Raw genomic sequence first — 17,673 nt, forward strand, 5'->3', positions numbered from 1 at the left:
AGCTGAGTAGGGATGTAAAGAGAGAAGAAAGAAGAAACAGTAGACAATTCACCTTGGTCCAAAAGTCCAAAAAGCGGGGCAAAATTTGCCTTATAGAGATTCTTCAGGTCTGCAGGCAATTTTATACTGAGATAAGTGAAAGGAGAATCTTGCCATCGGAAGGGGAATGAACGTTCAAGTGTGCGTCTATCCGACTCCAAAATATTCAGAGATCGAATAACCGACTTCCCTAAATTAATCTTAAAATTAGATAGATGATGAAATTGATCTATTTCCTTTAAAAGACTCGGCAGGGTTGTCCTGGGAGAGCTAAGAAAAAAGAGGATGTCGTCCACAAACGCAGCCAGTTTATGTTCTGTGGATTCAACTTTAACCTCGACAATATCTGGGTTCGAGCAAATCCGACGTAAAAACGCATCCATAATCAAGTCAAATAGTAATGGCGATAAAGGGCATCCCTGCCGTGTACCGTTGGAAACCGGAAACGGTTGGGACAAGGTCTCATTAACCTTCACTTGGGCCGTCGGTCTAGTATATAGGGCTCCTATCCATGATTGCATATTACTCCCAAGTCACAGCGTGTAAGATACGACTTAAATACCCTATCAATACGATCGAAGGCTTTCTCAGGATCGGAGGAGAGGACAAGACAAGGGAGTTTTGATGTAGATATCCAGTGCAGAAGAGAGATAGCCCTCTGGGAGTTATCCCTACCTTCCCGGCCAGGGATAAACCCCACTTGATCAGCATGGACCAAATCACCCAGGAACTCTTTTAGTCGGTTGGCTATGATTTTCGCTAAAATGTTAATATCCAAATTCAGTAAAGAAATGGGTTGATAGTTTTGGCAATGTGCGGGGTCCTTTCCCTCTTTAAGTATCACAGTGATGTGAGCGTGTGAAGAGTCTGGCAGTATGTCCTGTCTTTGCAAGCGAATTAAAATAGGTCACCATATGGGGGACTAAGAGATCCGAGTACTGAAGGAAGTATCGGCGCGAAAACCCATCTGGGACTGGACTCCTCCTGGATGGCATGTCTTTAATTGTGGATATAATTTCCCCTGGAGAGATATCTCTCTCCAGGATAGAGATAGCCTCCGATGGGAGTCGCGGATAATCAATATCATCTAAATAGGCATCTATCGACGCTTTGGGGTTTATTTACTAAAGCTGCAGAGTCCAAAATCAGACTCCCTTCTGCATAGAAACCAATCAGCTTCCAGGTTTCATTGCCAAAGCTTCATTGAACAAGCTGAGGTTAGAAGCTGATTGGTTTCTATGCAGAAGGGAGTCTGATTTTGGACTGGATTTAGTAGATTCCCCTTCCGAAACTCTAAGATTATATAGAGAATGATAGAAATCTCAAAAGCACTTGGCAATTCGGGATGGTAGATGTAGCTTCTTACCCGAGGCATTACAAACATGAGGGACAAAGGAACCTGAACTTCGTTTCCTAAGCGCCCTAGCCAACAGTCTCCCACATGTATGTCCTTGGTCATAATATTTGTGAGACAGATATCTGAGTCTATGCTTGGATTGGGCATCCAGGCGCGACTTCAGTTGCAATCTCAATTCTGGGCTTTGGAACCATCTGTCGAACAAGTATAGTGGGAGCTTGGGAATTGAACCCGTTACAAAATGGGTTTCCTGTAATATCAAGTCTTGTGCTTTGAGGGCCTTCACCTCTCTCCATACTCTGCTCCGCTCAAAAGGAGAGCTCAAACCTCTGACATTGTATGATAGTACTTTTAAAATAGACATGATGAAAACTGGCTGAACCTATAAAGGCAGGTAATCAATTGACGAGGGAAGAAAGAACAGAAAACAGAAGGCAAAGAATATCTATAAACAGCTACTACAGTATAGTACCATATACAACCTAACCGTAGACAACAGGCCTCCAGGCGGATAGCAACAGAAGCGTATGGTCTACAACCCATAAGGGTGGGCACCCCGTGTAAAACAGAATGGGGTGAGCCTATAGTTGGGTAATTTGTAAACCATACCAGCCGGAGCCGCCCACCGCCCTCGGCAATATAAAGGTATAGAAGCTTAAAACAAATAACACAGCCAACAATCTTTCCCAAGGGGGAAAAATGAAGGGTTTCGGGTGTACAGTAAAGGGACCCAGACCTTATGCCCAGAAGGGCTCGATAAAGGATTTCAACCTCAGAAGGGGATATTGGAATCGATCTAGCACAAACCATACTAGCAAAAAACAAAAGCTAAAGTTCAAGTGTTCCCTTTGGAGTTGGGTGAGCCTGGAGGGTTACGGATCCGCTTTCTCTTCCTACGTGGCTCTTGCCATTCCTTTTGGGGCTGGTTACACAAAGAGACTCCTCTGCCCCTCCAATCCAGGAAATCGACTGCAGACAGGTGGAGAGTTTGGAGAAATTGCGGCAAGTCATCTTTGTCCCGAAGAGTGGCCGATATCCCATCTTTAGTAGCTGTAAGCCGGAATGGGAAACCCCAGCGGTATGTTGCGCCTGCGTTGCGGAGAGAGTCCAAAAGATGACATAAGGTTTTCCTCAGCTCTAGAGTGCAACGGGATAAATCAGGGGAAAAATACAGCTGCGAACCCTCAAATTCCAGGCAAGTGCACTTACGCATACCCCGCATGATAGATTCTTTATCCTGGTAGCGCAGCAGTTTACAAATCACATCTCTAGGCTTAGTAGTGTCCAGGTTTACAGGACCCAGGGCTCTGTGCTCACGTTCTATTTCAATTGGTAAAACAGGGGCTTTTCCCAAAATTTTTATAAAGACAGATAGCAAAGTTGTAATCAGGGTAGCAGTTTTAACAGATTCAAGCAACCCGCGGATCCGGAGGTTTTTCCTGTGGCTCCAATTTTCAAAGTCATCAAGCTGGGAAAGCAAACCCTCAATCTTACAATCTTGTTGATCCAATCCCTTCTGCAGGGAGAGGATTGCGTTCAGGCACTCACTTTGTTGTGTTTCAAGGACTTAAACTCTTGAACCTATCTACATAGTATCAGGTTTGAGTTTTTGGAGGCCCGCTTTGTAAGTATCTTCAATCTGTTTGAAGAAAACTGCGAGATCAGTCTTAGTGGGGAATTCACTAAGATATTATTTCAGGTCTCAATCGGGATCCGGGAGATGCAGGGATTGTTGTCCTGGGCTTTGCCAGGCAGGGGAGGATGGTTAGGGAGATAGAGACTCGTCCTGCAACGTGTTCCCCATGTCCAGATCCCCTCCAGGGATCGCCGGTGGATTTGCAGACGGGGGTGAAGGGGAAGGCTCCTCAAAAATGGCACCGGCTGGATCTCCTGCCCGCTGCCCTGTGAGGAAGGGGACAATGCTGCCCTTCCGAGCTTTCGTGGATGGGTCTGAGGAGTGGTCTGGGTCCCCCTTCTTCCACAGCATCACCACTGGTAGAATCAGGCTGCTTAGTTGGCTGTGTGTGAAGCTTACTAGCAGTGGGCAGCAGGAGATCCGGAATCAGCCGCCGTTCTGCTCCATGGCTTAGCCATGCCCCTGGAAGCCTCTTCTAAAGATGATGCACAAAAAAGCCCGCAAACAGTTTGCTGAAGACAAGCAGACTAAGGACATGGATTACTGGAACCATGTCCTGTGGTCTGATGGGATCAAGATAAACTTATTAGGTTCAGATGGTGTCCAGTGTGTGTGGCTGCAACCAGGTGAGGAGTACAAAGACAAGTGTGTCTTGCCTACAGTCAAGCATGGCGGTGGGAGTGTCATGGTCTGCGGCTGCCTGTGTGCTGCCGGCACTGGGGAGCTACAGTTCATTGAGGGAACCATGAATGCTAACATGTACTGTGACATACTGAAGCAGAGCATGTTCTATCGGGTTAAGGTCAGGACTCTGTGCAAACCAGTCAAGTTCCTCCACCCCAAACTCGCTCATCCATGTCTTTATGGACCTTGCTTTGTACACTGGTGTGCAGTCATGTTGGAACAGGAAGGGGCCATCCCCGAACTGTTCCCACAAAATTGGGAGCATGAATATGTCCAAAATGTCTTGGTATGCTGACGCCTTAAGAATTCCCTTTACTGGAACTAAGGGGCCAAGCCCAACTCCTGTAAAACAACCCTACACCATAATCCCTCCTCCAACAAACTTTACAGTTGGCACAATGCAGGCAGGCAAGTACCGTTCTTCTGACAACCGCCAAACCCAGACACGTCTATCGGATTGCCAGATAGAGAAGCGTGATTCGGCACTTCAGAGAACATGTCTCCCCTGCTCTAGAGTCCAGTGGCTGCGTGCTTTACACCACTGCATCTGATGCTTTGTATTGCACTTGGTGATGTAAGGCTTGGATGCAGCTGCTCGATCATAGAAACCCATTCCATGAAGATCTCTCTGCATTGTTGTTGTGCTAATCTGAAGACCACATGAAATTTGGAGGTTTTTAGCTATAGACACTGCGTACTGTGCGCTTCAGCATGCGTTGGCCCTGCTTTGTCATTTTACGTGGCCTACCACTTTGTGGCTGAGTTACAGTTGTTCCCAGTTGCTTCCATTTTGTTATAATACCACTAACAGTTGACCGTGGAATATTTAGTAGGAAGGAAATTTCATGAATGGACTTATTGTGCAGGTAGCAACCTATCATGGTACCACACTTGAATTCACTAAGGTCCTGAGAGCGACCCATTCTTTCACAAATGTTTGTAGAAGCAGTCTGCATGCCTAGGTGCTTGATTTTATATGCCTGTGGCCATGGAGGTGATTGGAACACTGGAATCTAGTGATTTGGAGGGGTGTCCCAATACTTTTGGCAATATAGTGTATGTAAAACGCTGCATAAATTGATGGCAGTATACAAGTACCTGTAATAAATAAAACAAAGGAACAAATTAAAAACAGAAATAAATGCAGCCACCGCATCTAGGGACTGATGAGCTTTTACATTTGGAGGGAGATTACATTTGCTTTAAGTAAAGATGTTTAAATATTTCTGTCCTTTTTCTTGTAGGATTTCAGTCATTTTGGTGAAGAGAACAAAAGCAGAGTGCAAGCTGAAATTCCGGCTTATAAGGTATGTAAAGTAATAGAAAACTGATGAACCCATTCTGCTTCACTGGATATTAGAAATAAACATTTCTGGTAATAGCCTCATTATTATTATTATTTTTACAGGTACTTATATAGCACTATCAATTTACACAACACTTTACGTATACAGTATCTCACGGAAGTGAGTACACCCCTCACATTTTTGTAAATATTTTAATCTATCTTTTCATGTGACAACACTGAAGAAATGACACTTTGCTACAATGTAAAGTAGTGAGTGTAAAGCTTGTATAACTGTGTAAATTTTCTCTCCCCTCCAAATAACTCAACACACAGCCATTAATGTCTAAACCCCTGGCAACAAAAGTGAGTACAGCCCTAAGTGAAAATGTCCAAATTGGGCTCAATTAGCCATTTTCCCTCCCTGGTGTCATGTGACTTGTTTGTGTTACAAGGTCTCAAGTGTGAATAGGGAGCAGGCGTGTTAAATTTGGTGTTATTGCTCTCACTCTCTCATACTGGTCACTGGAAGTTCAACATGGCAACTCATGGCAAAGAACTCTCTGAGGATCTGAAAAAAGGAATTGTTGTTCTACATAAAGATGGCCTAGGCTATAAGAAGATTGCTAAGACCCTGAAACTGAGCTGCAGTATGGTGGTCAAGACCATACAGTGGTTTAACAGGACAAGTTCCACTCAGAACAGGCCTGGACCATAACGGTCTGGTCAAAAGTACAATGATAATATGACCTGTAGCAGGATCAGACAGGGGACTTCATTAGTAAAACATAAAACAGAAACAATGATATGTTGGTTAAACTGTCTGAATTCCCACACCAGCTGAGTAGGAATGTAAAGAGAGAAGAAAGAAGAAACAGTAGACAATTCACCTTGGTCCAAAAGTCCAAAAAGCGGGGCAAAATTTGCCTTATAGAGATTCTTCAGGTCTGCAGGCAATTTTATACTGAGATAAGTGAAAGGAGAATCTTGCCGTCGGAAGGGGAATGAACGTTCAAGTGTGCGTCTATCCGACTCCAAAATATTCAGAGATCGAATAACCGACTTCCCTAAATTAATCTTAAAATTAGATAGATGATGAAATTGATCTATTTCCTTTAGAAGACTCGGCAGGGTTGTCCTGGGAGAGCTAAGAAAAAAGAGGATGTCGTCCACAAACGCAGCCAGTTTATGTTCTGTGGATTCAACTTTAACCTCGACAATATCTGGGTTCGAGCAAATCCGACGTAAAAACGCATCCATAATCAAGTCAAATAGTAATGGCGATAAAGGGCATCCCTGCCGTGTACCGTTGGAAACCGGAAACGGTTGGGACAAGGTCTCATTAACCTTCACTTGGGCCGTCGGTCTAGTATATAGGGCTCCTATCCATGATTGCATATTACTCCCAAGTCACAGCGTGTAAGATACGCAACTTAAATACCCTATCAATACGAACGAAGGCTTTCTCGGGATCGGAGGAGAGGACAAGACAAGGGAGTTTTGATGTAGATATCCAGTGCAGAAGAGAGATAGCCCTCTGGGAGTTATCCCTACCTTCCCGGCCCAGGATAAACCCCACTTGATCAGCATGGACCAAATCACCCAGGAACTCTTTTAGTCGGTTGGCTATGATTTTCGCTAAAATGTTAATATCCAAATTCAGTAAAGAAATGGGTTGATAGTTTTGGCAATGTGCGGGGTCCTTTCCCTCTTTAAGTATCACAGTGATGTGAGCGTGTGAAGAGTCTGGCAGTATGTCCTGTCTTTGCAAGCGAATTAAAATAGGTCACCATATGGGGGACTAAGAGATCCGAGTACTGAAGGAAGTATCGGCGCGAAAACCCATCTGGGCCTGGACTCCTCCTGGATGGCATGTCTTTAATTGTGGATATAATTTCCCCTGGAGAGATATCTCTCTCCAGGATAGAGATAGCCTCCGGTGGGAGTCGCGGATAATCAATATCATCTAAATAGGCATCTATCGACGCTTTGGGGTTTATTTACTAAAGCTGCAGAGTCCAAAATCAGACTCCCTTCTGCATAGAAACCAATCAGCTTCCAGGTTTCATTGCCAAAGCTTCATTGAACAAGCTGAGGTTAGAAGCTGATTGGTTTCTATGCAGAAGGGAGTCTGATTTTGGACTCTCCAGCTTTAGTAAATAAACCCCTTTGTGTCTGGATTTAGTAGATTCCCCTTCCGAAACTCTAAGATTATATAGAGAATGATAGAAATTTCAAAAGCACTTGGCAATTCGGGATGGTAGATGTAGCTTCTTACCCGAGGCATTACAAACATGAGGGACAAAGGAACCTGAACTTCGTTTCCTAAGCGCCCTAGCCAACAGTCTCCCACATTTATGTCCTTGGTCATAATATTTGTGAGACAGATATCTGAGTCTATGCTTGGATTGGGCATCCAGGCGCGACTTCAGTTGCGATCTCAATTCTGGGCTTTGGAACCATCTGTCGAACAAGTATAGTGGGAGCTTGGGAATTGAACCCGTTACAAAATGGGTTTCCTGTAATATCAAGTCTTGTGCTTTGAGGGCCTTCACCTCTCTCCATACTCTGCTCCGCTCAAAAGGAGAGCTCAAACCTCTGACATTGTATGATAGTACTTTTAAAATAGACATGATGAAAACTGGCTGAACCTATAAAGGCAGGTAATCAATTGACGAGGGAAGAAAGAACAGAAAACAGAAGGCAAAGAATATCTATAAACAGCTACTACAGTATAGTACCATATACAACCTAACCGTAGACAACAGGCCTCCAGGCGGATAGCAACAGAAGCGTATGGTCTACAACCCATAAGGGTGGGCACCCCGTGTAAAACAGAATGGGGTGAGCCTATAGTTGGGTAATTTGTAAACCATACCAGCCGGAGCCGCCCACCGCCCTCGGCAATACAAAGGTATAGAAGCTTAAAACAAATAACACAGCCAACAATCTTTCCCAAGGGGGAAAAATGAAGGGTTTCGGGTGTACAGTAAGGGGTCCCAGACCTTATGCCCAGAAGGGCTCGATAAAGGATTTCAACCTCAGAAGGGGATATTGGAATCGATCTAGCACAAACCATACTAGCAAAAAACAAAAGCTAAAGTTCAAGTGTTCCCTTTGGAGTTGGGTGAGCCTGGAGGGTTACGGATCCGCTTTCTCTTCCTACGTGGCTCCTGCCATTCCTTTTGGGGCTGGTTACACAAAGAGACTCCTCTGCCCCTCCAATCCAGGAAATCGACTGCAGACAGGTGGAGAGTTTGGAGAAATTGCGGCAAGTCATCTTTGTCCCGAAGAGTGGCCGATATCCCATCTTTAGTAGCTGTAAGCCGGAATGGGAAACCCCAGCGGTATGTTGCGCCTGCGTTGCGGAGAGAGTCCAAAAGATGACATAAGGTTTTCCTCAGCTCTAGAGTGCAACGGGATAAATCAGGGGAAAAATACAGCTGCGAACCCTCAAATTCCAGGCAAGTGCACTTACGCATACCCCGCATGATAGATTCTTTATCCTGGTAGCACAGCAGTTTACAAATCACATCTCTAGGCTTAGTAGTGTCCAGGTTTACAGGACCCAGGGCTCTGTGCCCACGTTCTATTTCAATTGGTAAATCAGGGGCTTTTCCCAAAATTTTTATAAAGACAGATAGCAAAGTTGTAATCAGGGTAGCAGTTTTAACAGATTAAAGCAACCCGCGGATCCGGAGGTTTTTCCTGTGGCTCCAATTTTCAAAGTCATCAAGCTGGGAAAGCAAACCCTCAATCTTACAATCTTGTTGATCCAATCCCTTCTGCAGGGAGAGGATTGCGTTCAGGCACTCACTTTGTTGTGTTTCAAGGACTTAAACTCTTGAACCTATCTACATAGTATCAGGTTTGAGTTTTTGGAGGCCCGCTTTGTAAGTATCTTCAATCTGTTTGAAGAAAACTGCGAGATCAGTCTTAGTGGGGAATTCACTAAGATATTATTTCAGGTCTCAATCGGGATCCGGGAGATGCAGGGATTGTTGTCCTGGGCTTTGCCAGGCAGGGGAGGATGGTTAGGGAGATAGAGACTCGTCCTGCAGCGTGTTCCCCATGTCCAGATCCTCTCCAGGGATCGCCGGTGGATTTGCAGACGGGGGTGAAGGGGAAGGCTCCTCAAAAATGGCACCGGCTGGATCTCCTACCCGCTGCCCTGTGAGGAAGGGGACAATGCTGCCCTTCCGAGCTTTCGTGGATGGGTCTGAGGAGTGGTCTGGGTCCCCCTTCTTCCACAGCATCACCACTGGTAGAATCAGGCTGCTTAGTTGGCTGTGTGTGAAGCTTACTAGCAGTGGGCAGCAGGAGATCCGGAATCAGCCGCCGTCCTGCTCCATGGCTTAGCCATGCCCCTGGAAGCCTCTTCTAAAGATGATGCACAAAAAAGCCCGCAAACAGTTTGCTGAAGACAAGCAGACTAAGGACATGGATTACTGGAACCATGTCCTGTGGTCTGATGGGATCAAGATAAACTTATTAGGTTCAGATGGTGTCCAGTGTGTGTGGCTGCAACCAGGTGAGGAGTACAAAGACAAGTGTGTCTTGCCTACAGTCAAGCATGGCGGTGGGAGTGTCATGGTCTGCGGCTGCCTGTGTGCTGCCGGCACTGGGGAGCTACAGTTCATTGAGGGAACCATGAATGCCAACATGTACTGTGACATACTGAAGCAGAGCATGTTCTATCGGGTTAAGGTCAGGACTCTGTGCAAACCAGTCAAGTTCCTCCACCCCAAACTCACTCATCCATGTCTTTATGGACCTTGCTTTGTACACTGGTGTGCAGTCATGTTGGAACAGGAAGGGGCCATCCCCAAACTGTTCCCACAAAATTGGGAGCATGAATATGTCCAAAATGTCTTGGTATGCTGACGCCTTAAGAATTCCTTTTACTGGAACTAAGGGGCCAAGCCCAACTCCTGTAAAACAACCCTACACCATAATCCCTCCTCCAACAAACTTTACAGTTGGCACAATGCAGGCAGGCAAGTACCGTTCTTCTGACAACCGCCAAACCCAGACACGTCTATCGGATTGCCAGATAGAGAAGCGTGATTCGGCACTTCAGAGAACATGTCTCCCCTGCTCTAGAGTCCAGTGGCTGCGTGCTTTACACCACTGCATCTGATGCTTTGTATTGCACTTGGTGATGTAAGGCTTGGATGCAGCTGCTCGATCATAGAAACCCATTCCATGAAGATCTCTATGCATTGTTGTTGTGCTAATCTGAAGACCACATGAAATTTGGAGGTTTTTAGCTATAGACACTGCGTACTGTGCGCTTCAGCATGCGTTGGCCCTGCTTTGTCATTTTACGTGGCCTACCACTTTGTGGCTGAGTTACAGTTGTTCCCAGTTGCTTCCATTTTGTTATAATACCACTAACAGTTGACCGTGGAATATTTAGTAGGAAGGAAATTTCATGAATGGACTTATTGTGCAGGTAGCAACCTATCATGGTACCACACTTGAATTCACTAAGGTCCTGAGAGCGACCCATTCTTTCACAAATGTTTGTAGAAGCAGTCTGCATGCCTAGGTGCTTGATTTTATATGCCTGTGGCCATGGAGGTGATTGGAACACTGGAATCTAGTGATTTGGAGGGGTGTCCCAATACTTTTGGCAATATAGTGTATGTAAAACGCTGCATAAATTGATGGCAGTATACAAGTACCTGTAATAAATAAAACAAAGGAACAAATTAAAAACAGAAATAAATGCAGCCACCGCATCTAGGGACTGATGAGCTTTTACATTTGGAGGGAGCTTACATTTGCTTTAAGTAAAGATGTTTAAATATTTCTGTCCTTTTTCTTGTAGGATTTCAGTCATTTTGGTGAAGAGAACAAAAGCAGAGTGCAAGCTGAAATTCCGGCTTATAAGGTATGTAAAGTAATAGAAAACTGATGAACCCATTCTGCTTCACTGGATATTAGAAATAAACATTTCTGGTAATAGCCTCATTATTATTATTATTTTTACAGGTACTTATATAGCACTATCAATTTACACAACACTTTACGTATACAGTATCTCACGGAAGTGAGTACACCCCTCACATTTTTGTAAATATTTTAATCTATCTTTTCATGTGACAACACTGAAGAAATGACACTTTGCTACAATGTAAAGTAGTGAGTGTAAAGCTTGTATAACTGTGTAAATTTTCTCTCCCCTCCAAATAACTCAACACACAGCCATTAATGTCTAAACCCCTGGCAACAAAAGTGAGTACAGCCCTAAGTGAAAATGTCCAAATTGGGCTCAATTAGCCATTTTCCCTCCCTGGTGTCATGTGACTTGTTTGTGTTACAAGGTCTCAAGTGTGAATAGGGAGCAGGCGTGTTAAATTTGGTGTTATTGCTCTCACTCTCTCATACTGGTCACTGGAGGTTCAACATGGCAACTCATGGCAAAGAACTCTCTGAGGATCTGAAAAAAGGAATTGTTGTTCTACATAAAGATGGCCTAGGCTATAAGAAGATTGCTAAGACCCTGAAACTGAGCTGCAGTATGGTGGTCAAGACCATACAGTGGTTTAACAGGACAAGTTCCACTCAGAACAGGCCTGGACCATAACGGTCCGGTCAAAAGTACAACGATAATATGACCTGTAGCAGGATCAGACAGGGGACTTCATTAGTAAAACATAAAACAGAAACAATGATATGTTGGTTAAACTGTCTGAATTCCCACACCAGCTGAGTAGGAATGTAAAGAGAGAAGAAAGAAGAAACAGTAGACAATTCACCTTGGTCCAAAAGTCCAAAAAGCGGGGCAAAATTTGCCTTATAGAGATTCTTCAGGTCTGCAGGCAATTTTATACTGAGATTAGTGAAAGGAGAATCTTGCCATCGGAAGGGGAATGAACGTTCAAGTGTGCGTCTATCCGACTCCAAAATATTCAGAGATCGAATAACCAACTTCCCTAAATTTATCTTAAAATGAGATAGATGATGAAATTGATCTATTTCCTTTAGAAGACTCGGCAGGGTTGTCCTGGGAGAGCTAAGAAAAAAGAGGATGTCGTCCACAAACGCAGCCAGTTTATGTTCTGTGGATCCAACTTTAACCTCGACAATATCTAGGTTCGAGCAAATCCGACGTAAAAACGCTTCCATAATCAAGGCAAATAGTAATGGCGATAGAGGGCATCCCTGCCGTGTACCGTTGGAAACCGGAAATGGGTGGGACAAGGTCTGATTAACCTTCACTTGGGCCGTCGGTCCAGTATATAGGGCTCCTATCCATGATTGCATATTACTCCCAAGTCACAGCGTGTAAGATACGCGACTTAAATACCCTATCAATACGATCGAAGGCTTTCTCAGGATCGGAGGAGAGGACAAGACAAGAGAGTTTTGATGTAGATATCCAGTGCAGAAGAGAGATAGCCCTCTGGGAGTTATCCCTAAATTCCCGACCAGGGATAAACCCCACTTGATCAGCATGGACCAAATCACCCAGGAACTCTTTTAGTCGGTTGGGCATGATTTTCACTAAAATTTTAATATCCAAATTCAGTAAAGAAATGGGTTGATAGTTTTGGCAATGTGCGGGGTCCTTTCCCTCCTTAGGTATCACAGTGATGTGGGTACGTGAAGAGTCTGTCAGTATGTCCTGTCTTTGCAAGCGAATTAAAATAGGACACCATATGGGGGACTAAGAGACTACTGAAGGAAGTATCAGTGCAAAAACCCATCTGAGCCTGGACTCCTCCTGGATGGCATGTCTTTAACTGTGGATATAATTTCCCCTGGAGAGATATCTCTCTTTAGGATAGAGATAGCCTCCGGAGGGAGTCGCGGATAGTCAATATCATCTAAATAAGCATCTATCGTGTCTGGATTTAGCAGCTTCCCCTTCCGAAACTCTAAGATTATATAGAGAATGATAGAAATCTCAAAAGCACTTGGCAATCTGGGATGAAAGATGTAGCTTCTTACCCGAGGCATCCCAAACATGAGGGACAAAGGAACCTGAACTTCTTTTCCTAAGCGTCCTAGCCAGCAGTCTCCCACGTTTATGTCCTTGGTCATAATATTTGTGAGACAGATATCTGAGTCTACGCTTGGATTGTGTGTCCAGGAGCGACTTCAGATGCGATCTCAATTTTGCAAGTTGAACCCCTAATTGGGGGTCCAACCTCTTTTTGTGTCTATAGGAGGGGTCCGAGATCTGGGATAGTAAGCTGGTCAGGTCTGAATTCAACTACTTCTTTAAATGTGTAGCCTGAGCAATGAAGGCACCCTTGATGATGGCCTTGTGAGCCTCCCAAATCACGCTCTCGGAGATCCCCTCAACCGAGTTATCTACAAAATATTGCTGTAGCACCTTACGTATTTTGCCAGCTACTGCAATATCATCCAAAAGATTCTCATTAAGGCGCCAAGTCAACGGCTGACTGGACCAAGGTCAAGGCTGGAGGACTAATTCAATCGGGGCATGATCCGAGACCGTAATAGGATGGATCTTGGCAGAGAGGACCAAATCTAAATGAGGTTGATCGATCAGTAGAAGATCAATCTGAGAATACGACTGATGTACCTGAGAAAAATAAGAAAAATCTTTGTCGTTGGCATGAAGAGCTATCCAACAGTCCACCAGTCGCATGTCTCGCAAGGATCTGGAAATATGTTTCTTAGCTGAAAAGAATAGTGTGGATTTACCTGAAGAGGAATCAAGCCGGGGGTCCTGACATACATTGAAATTCCCGCTCAAGATCACCGGACCTGAGGAAAAGTTCTGTAGAATCTCCAGCACCCTGTCAATGAAAGGGACCTGGCCAGAGTTAGGGGCGTATATGTTAGCCAGCGTCAAGGGGTTACCATAGAGGGAGCCCCTCACCATCACATATCTACCCTCCGGATCCTCTAGGTGTGATTCAGAAACAAAGGGGCAGGACTTGTGAAACGCTATCACCACACTTTTGGCTCTTTTGATAGGGGATGGGCTTTGGAACCATCTGTCAAACAAGTATAGTGGGAGCTTGGGAATTGAACCCGTTACAAAATGGGTTTCCTGTAACATCAACACTTCACCTTTCTCCATACTCTGCTCCACTTAAAATGAGAGCTCAAACCTCTGACATTGTATGATGCCTATAAAGGCAGGTAATCAATTGACCAGGGAAGAAAGAACAGAAAACAGAAGGCAAAGAATATCTATAAACAGCTACTACAGTATAGTACCATATACAACCTAACCATAGACAACAGACCTCCAGATAGCAACGGAAGCGTGTGGTCTACAATCCAAAAGGGTGGGCACCCTGTGTAAAATGGAACAGGGTGAGCCTATAGTGGGGTAACGTGTAAACTATACCCGAGGAGGAAACTCCAGCCAGTGCCGCACACCGCCCTCGGCAATGTAAAGGCATAGAAGCTTAAAACAAATAATACAGCCAATAATCTATAACAAAAAAAAAAACATTCTTTCTAGAACAAGGGGGAAACAAGAAGGGTTTCGGGTGTAAAGTAAAGGTACCCAGACCTTATGCCCAGAAGGGCTCGATAAAGGATTTCAACTTCAGAAGGGGATAGTGGAATCGATCTAGCACAAACCATACTAGCAAAAACCAAAAGCTAAAGTTCAAGTGTTCCCTTTGGAGTTGGGTGAGCTGGACGGTTAAGTATCCACTTTCTCTTCCTACGTGGTTCCTGCCATTCCTTTTGGGGCTGATTACACAAAGAGACTCCTCTGCCCCTCCAATCCGGGAAATCGACTGCAGACAGGTGGAGAGTCTGGAGAAATTGCGGCAAGTCATCTTTGTCACGAAGAGTGGCCGAGATCCCATCTTTATTAACTGTAAGCCGGAACTGGAAACAACAGCGGTATATTGGAGGGGTGTCCCAATAATTTTGCCAATATAGTGTATGTAAAACGCTTCGTAAATTGATGGCCGTATACAAGTAATAAATAAAATGAAGGAACAAATTAAAAACAGAAATAAATACAGCCACCGCATTTAGGGACTGATAAGCATTTACATTTGGAGGGAGCTTACATTTGCTTTAGGTAAAGATGTTTAAATATTTTTATCCTTTTTCTTGTAGGATTTCAGTAATTTTTCTGAAGAGAACATGGACAACAATAGCAGAGTGCATACTGAAATTTCGCCTTATAAGGTATGTAAAGTAATAGAAAACTGATGAACCCATTCTGCTTCACTGGATATTAGAAATACACATTTCTGGTAATAGCCTCATTATTATTATAACAGGTACTTATATAGCACTATCAATTTACACAACACTTTACATATATTGTACATTCACATCAGTTCCTAACACTCAAGGGGCGTACAATCTAAGGTCCCTTAATTGCATTCATACATACACATATTACGGCCAGTTTAGACAGGAGCCAATTAACCTACCAGCATGTCTTTGGAGTGTGGGAGGAAACCCACGCAGGCACAGGGAGAACATGAAAACTCCAGGCAGGTGGTGCCATGGTTGGAATTCGAACCAACGACCCTAGTACTGTCAGGCGGAAGTGCTAACAATTTTGGTGCTCATGCACAGCACTTTTTAGTTTTAAGCAAAACATGCAGACAACTAAAGGCTGACTTAGTTAATATTTTTATATCCTCATTTGATAACTACGTTAATGCTATAAAATACCTGATAAAGTATTTACAGATTAATAAGCAGATGCATATTCTCCTTAGGAGACGTAATGTGTTGCATCTGCCTCCTGCACCTTATACATGTCTGATGTCTAATTTATATTTATGATTATTTTTTCACACATCTGTGTAATCAATTTTTATGAATGGGGAATTATCATAGCAGGATTTATACAATATAAATATTTTGGTTCTGGTCCCTTTCTGGCTCTCCATCCTGAATAGGTCCCCCTCCCTGTGCCGGCTTTTGAGGGGAGGAGTGAACCTGGCAGCTGCAGAGGTAAGCAGGAACACAGGGGGGCCCAGGTAACAGGAGAAATCCAATCCTGTTCAAAGAGGGTGATCGGTGAGGTGGGTGGTGGTGAACAATTACAGGAACTGATCCCCTGTGTATCTCTCCCTGCAGCAGCTGAAAGCCACCTGTAATTTCTCCCTTGCTGCACCAAACACTCCCTCAACTGCCCACATCCGATTCCCCCATTGGCTTAGGCCCAGTACAGGAGGACCAGTGCTACCTCCTTATCGGTGGGTAGCATCAACAACTAAACAACTGATGTGAATGTACAATATATATATACAGTGAGGAACAGAAGTATTTGAACACCCTGCGATTTTGCAAGTTCTCCCACTTAGAAATCATGGAGGGGTCTGAAATTCACATTGTAGGTGCATTCCCACTCTGAGAGACAGAATTTTAAAAAAAATTCAGGAAATCACATTGTATGATTTTTAAAGAATTTATTTGTCTTGCACTGCTGAACATAAGTATTTGAACACCTGAGAAAATCAGTGTTAACATTTGGTACAGAAGCCTTTGTTTGCAATAAAGAGGTCAAACGTTTCCTGTAGTTCTTGACCAGGTTTGCACACACTGCAACAGGGATTTTGGCCCACTCCTCCACACAGATCTCCTCTAGATCTGTCAGGTTTCGGGGCTGTCGCTGAGCAACACAGAGTTTCAGCTCCCTCCAAAGATGTTCTATTGGATTTAGGTCTGGAGACTGGCTAGGCCACTCCAGAACCTTGATATGCTTCTTACGGAGCCACTCCTTGGTTATCCTGGCTGTGTGCTATGGGTCGTTGTCATGTTGGAAGACCCAGCCACGACCCATCTTCAATGCTCTGACTGAGGGAAGGAGGTTGTTGCTCAAAATCTCACAAAAAATGGCCCCATTCATCCTCTCCTTAATACAGTGCAGTCGTCCTGTCCCCTTCACAGAAAAGCACCCCCAAAGCATGATGTTACCACCCCCATGCTTCACAGTAGGGATGGTGTTCTTGGGATGCAACTCATCCTTCTTTTTCCTCCAAACACGACGAGTGAAGTTTAGACCAAAAAGTTCTACTTTGGTCTCATCTGACCACATGACTTTCTCCCATGCCTCCTCTGGATCATCTAGATGGTCATTGGCAAACTTCAGACAGGCCTGGACATGTGATGACTTGAGCAGGGGAACCTTATGTGCAATGAATGATTTGAAACCATGACGGCGTAGTTTTCTACCGACAGTGACCCTTGAAACTGTGGTCCCAGCTCTCTTCATGTCATTGACCAGCTCCTCCCTTGTAGTTCTGGGCTGACTCCTCACCTTTCTTATCATCAGTGATACCCCACGAGGTGAGATCTTGCATGGAGCCCCAGTCCAAGGGAGACTGACAGTCGTCTTTAGCCTCTTCCATTTTCTAACAATTGCTCTAACAGTTGATCTATTTTCACCGTGCTGCAACGCAATTGCCCCATAGCCCTTTCCAGCCTTGTGGAGGTCCACAATTTTGTGTCTGGTGTCTTTTGACAGCTCTTTGGTCTTGCCCATGGTAGTAGTTGGCGTCTGACTGACTGTGGGGTGGACAGGTGTCTTTAAAGAGCTCAGACAGGTGCTACTAAGTTAGATTAATGAGTGGAGTAGAGGTGGACTTTTTAAAGGCACAGTAACAGGTCTTTGAGAGCCAGAATTCTTGCTGTTTCTTAGGTGTTCAAATACTTATGTTCAGCAGTGCAAGACAAATAAATTCTTTAAAAATCATACAA

General features: G+C 44.3%; 1 protein-coding gene across 5 annotated transcripts in view; it reads left to right on the forward strand.

Moving 5' to 3' along the window:
* Positions 1–17,673, forward strand: part of IFI35 (interferon induced protein 35) — a 138,548-nt gene that overhangs the window by 22,843 nt on the left and 98,032 nt on the right. For 3 of the 5 annotated variants that reach the window (XM_089687975.1, XM_089687979.1, XM_089687977.1), the window contains 3 exons: positions 4,961–5,023; positions 10,835–10,897; positions 15,070–15,141. In XM_089687975.1, the coding sequence (XP_089544101.1) occupies positions 4,961–5,023; positions 10,835–10,897; positions 15,070–15,141 (198 nt within the window). The remainder of the gene's footprint in view (positions 1–4,960; positions 5,024–10,834; positions 10,898–15,069; positions 15,142–17,673) is intronic. The other 2 variants (XM_089687976.1, XM_089687978.1) reach the window with 2 other exon arrangements.

Source organism: Staurois parvus, unplaced genomic scaffold, assembly GCF_062004578.1.
Source record: "Staurois parvus isolate SC_StPar_1 unplaced genomic scaffold, SC_StPar_1.0 ptg000442l, whole genome shotgun sequence".
Lineage (NCBI taxonomy): Eukaryota > Metazoa > Chordata > Amphibia > Anura > Ranidae > Staurois > Staurois parvus.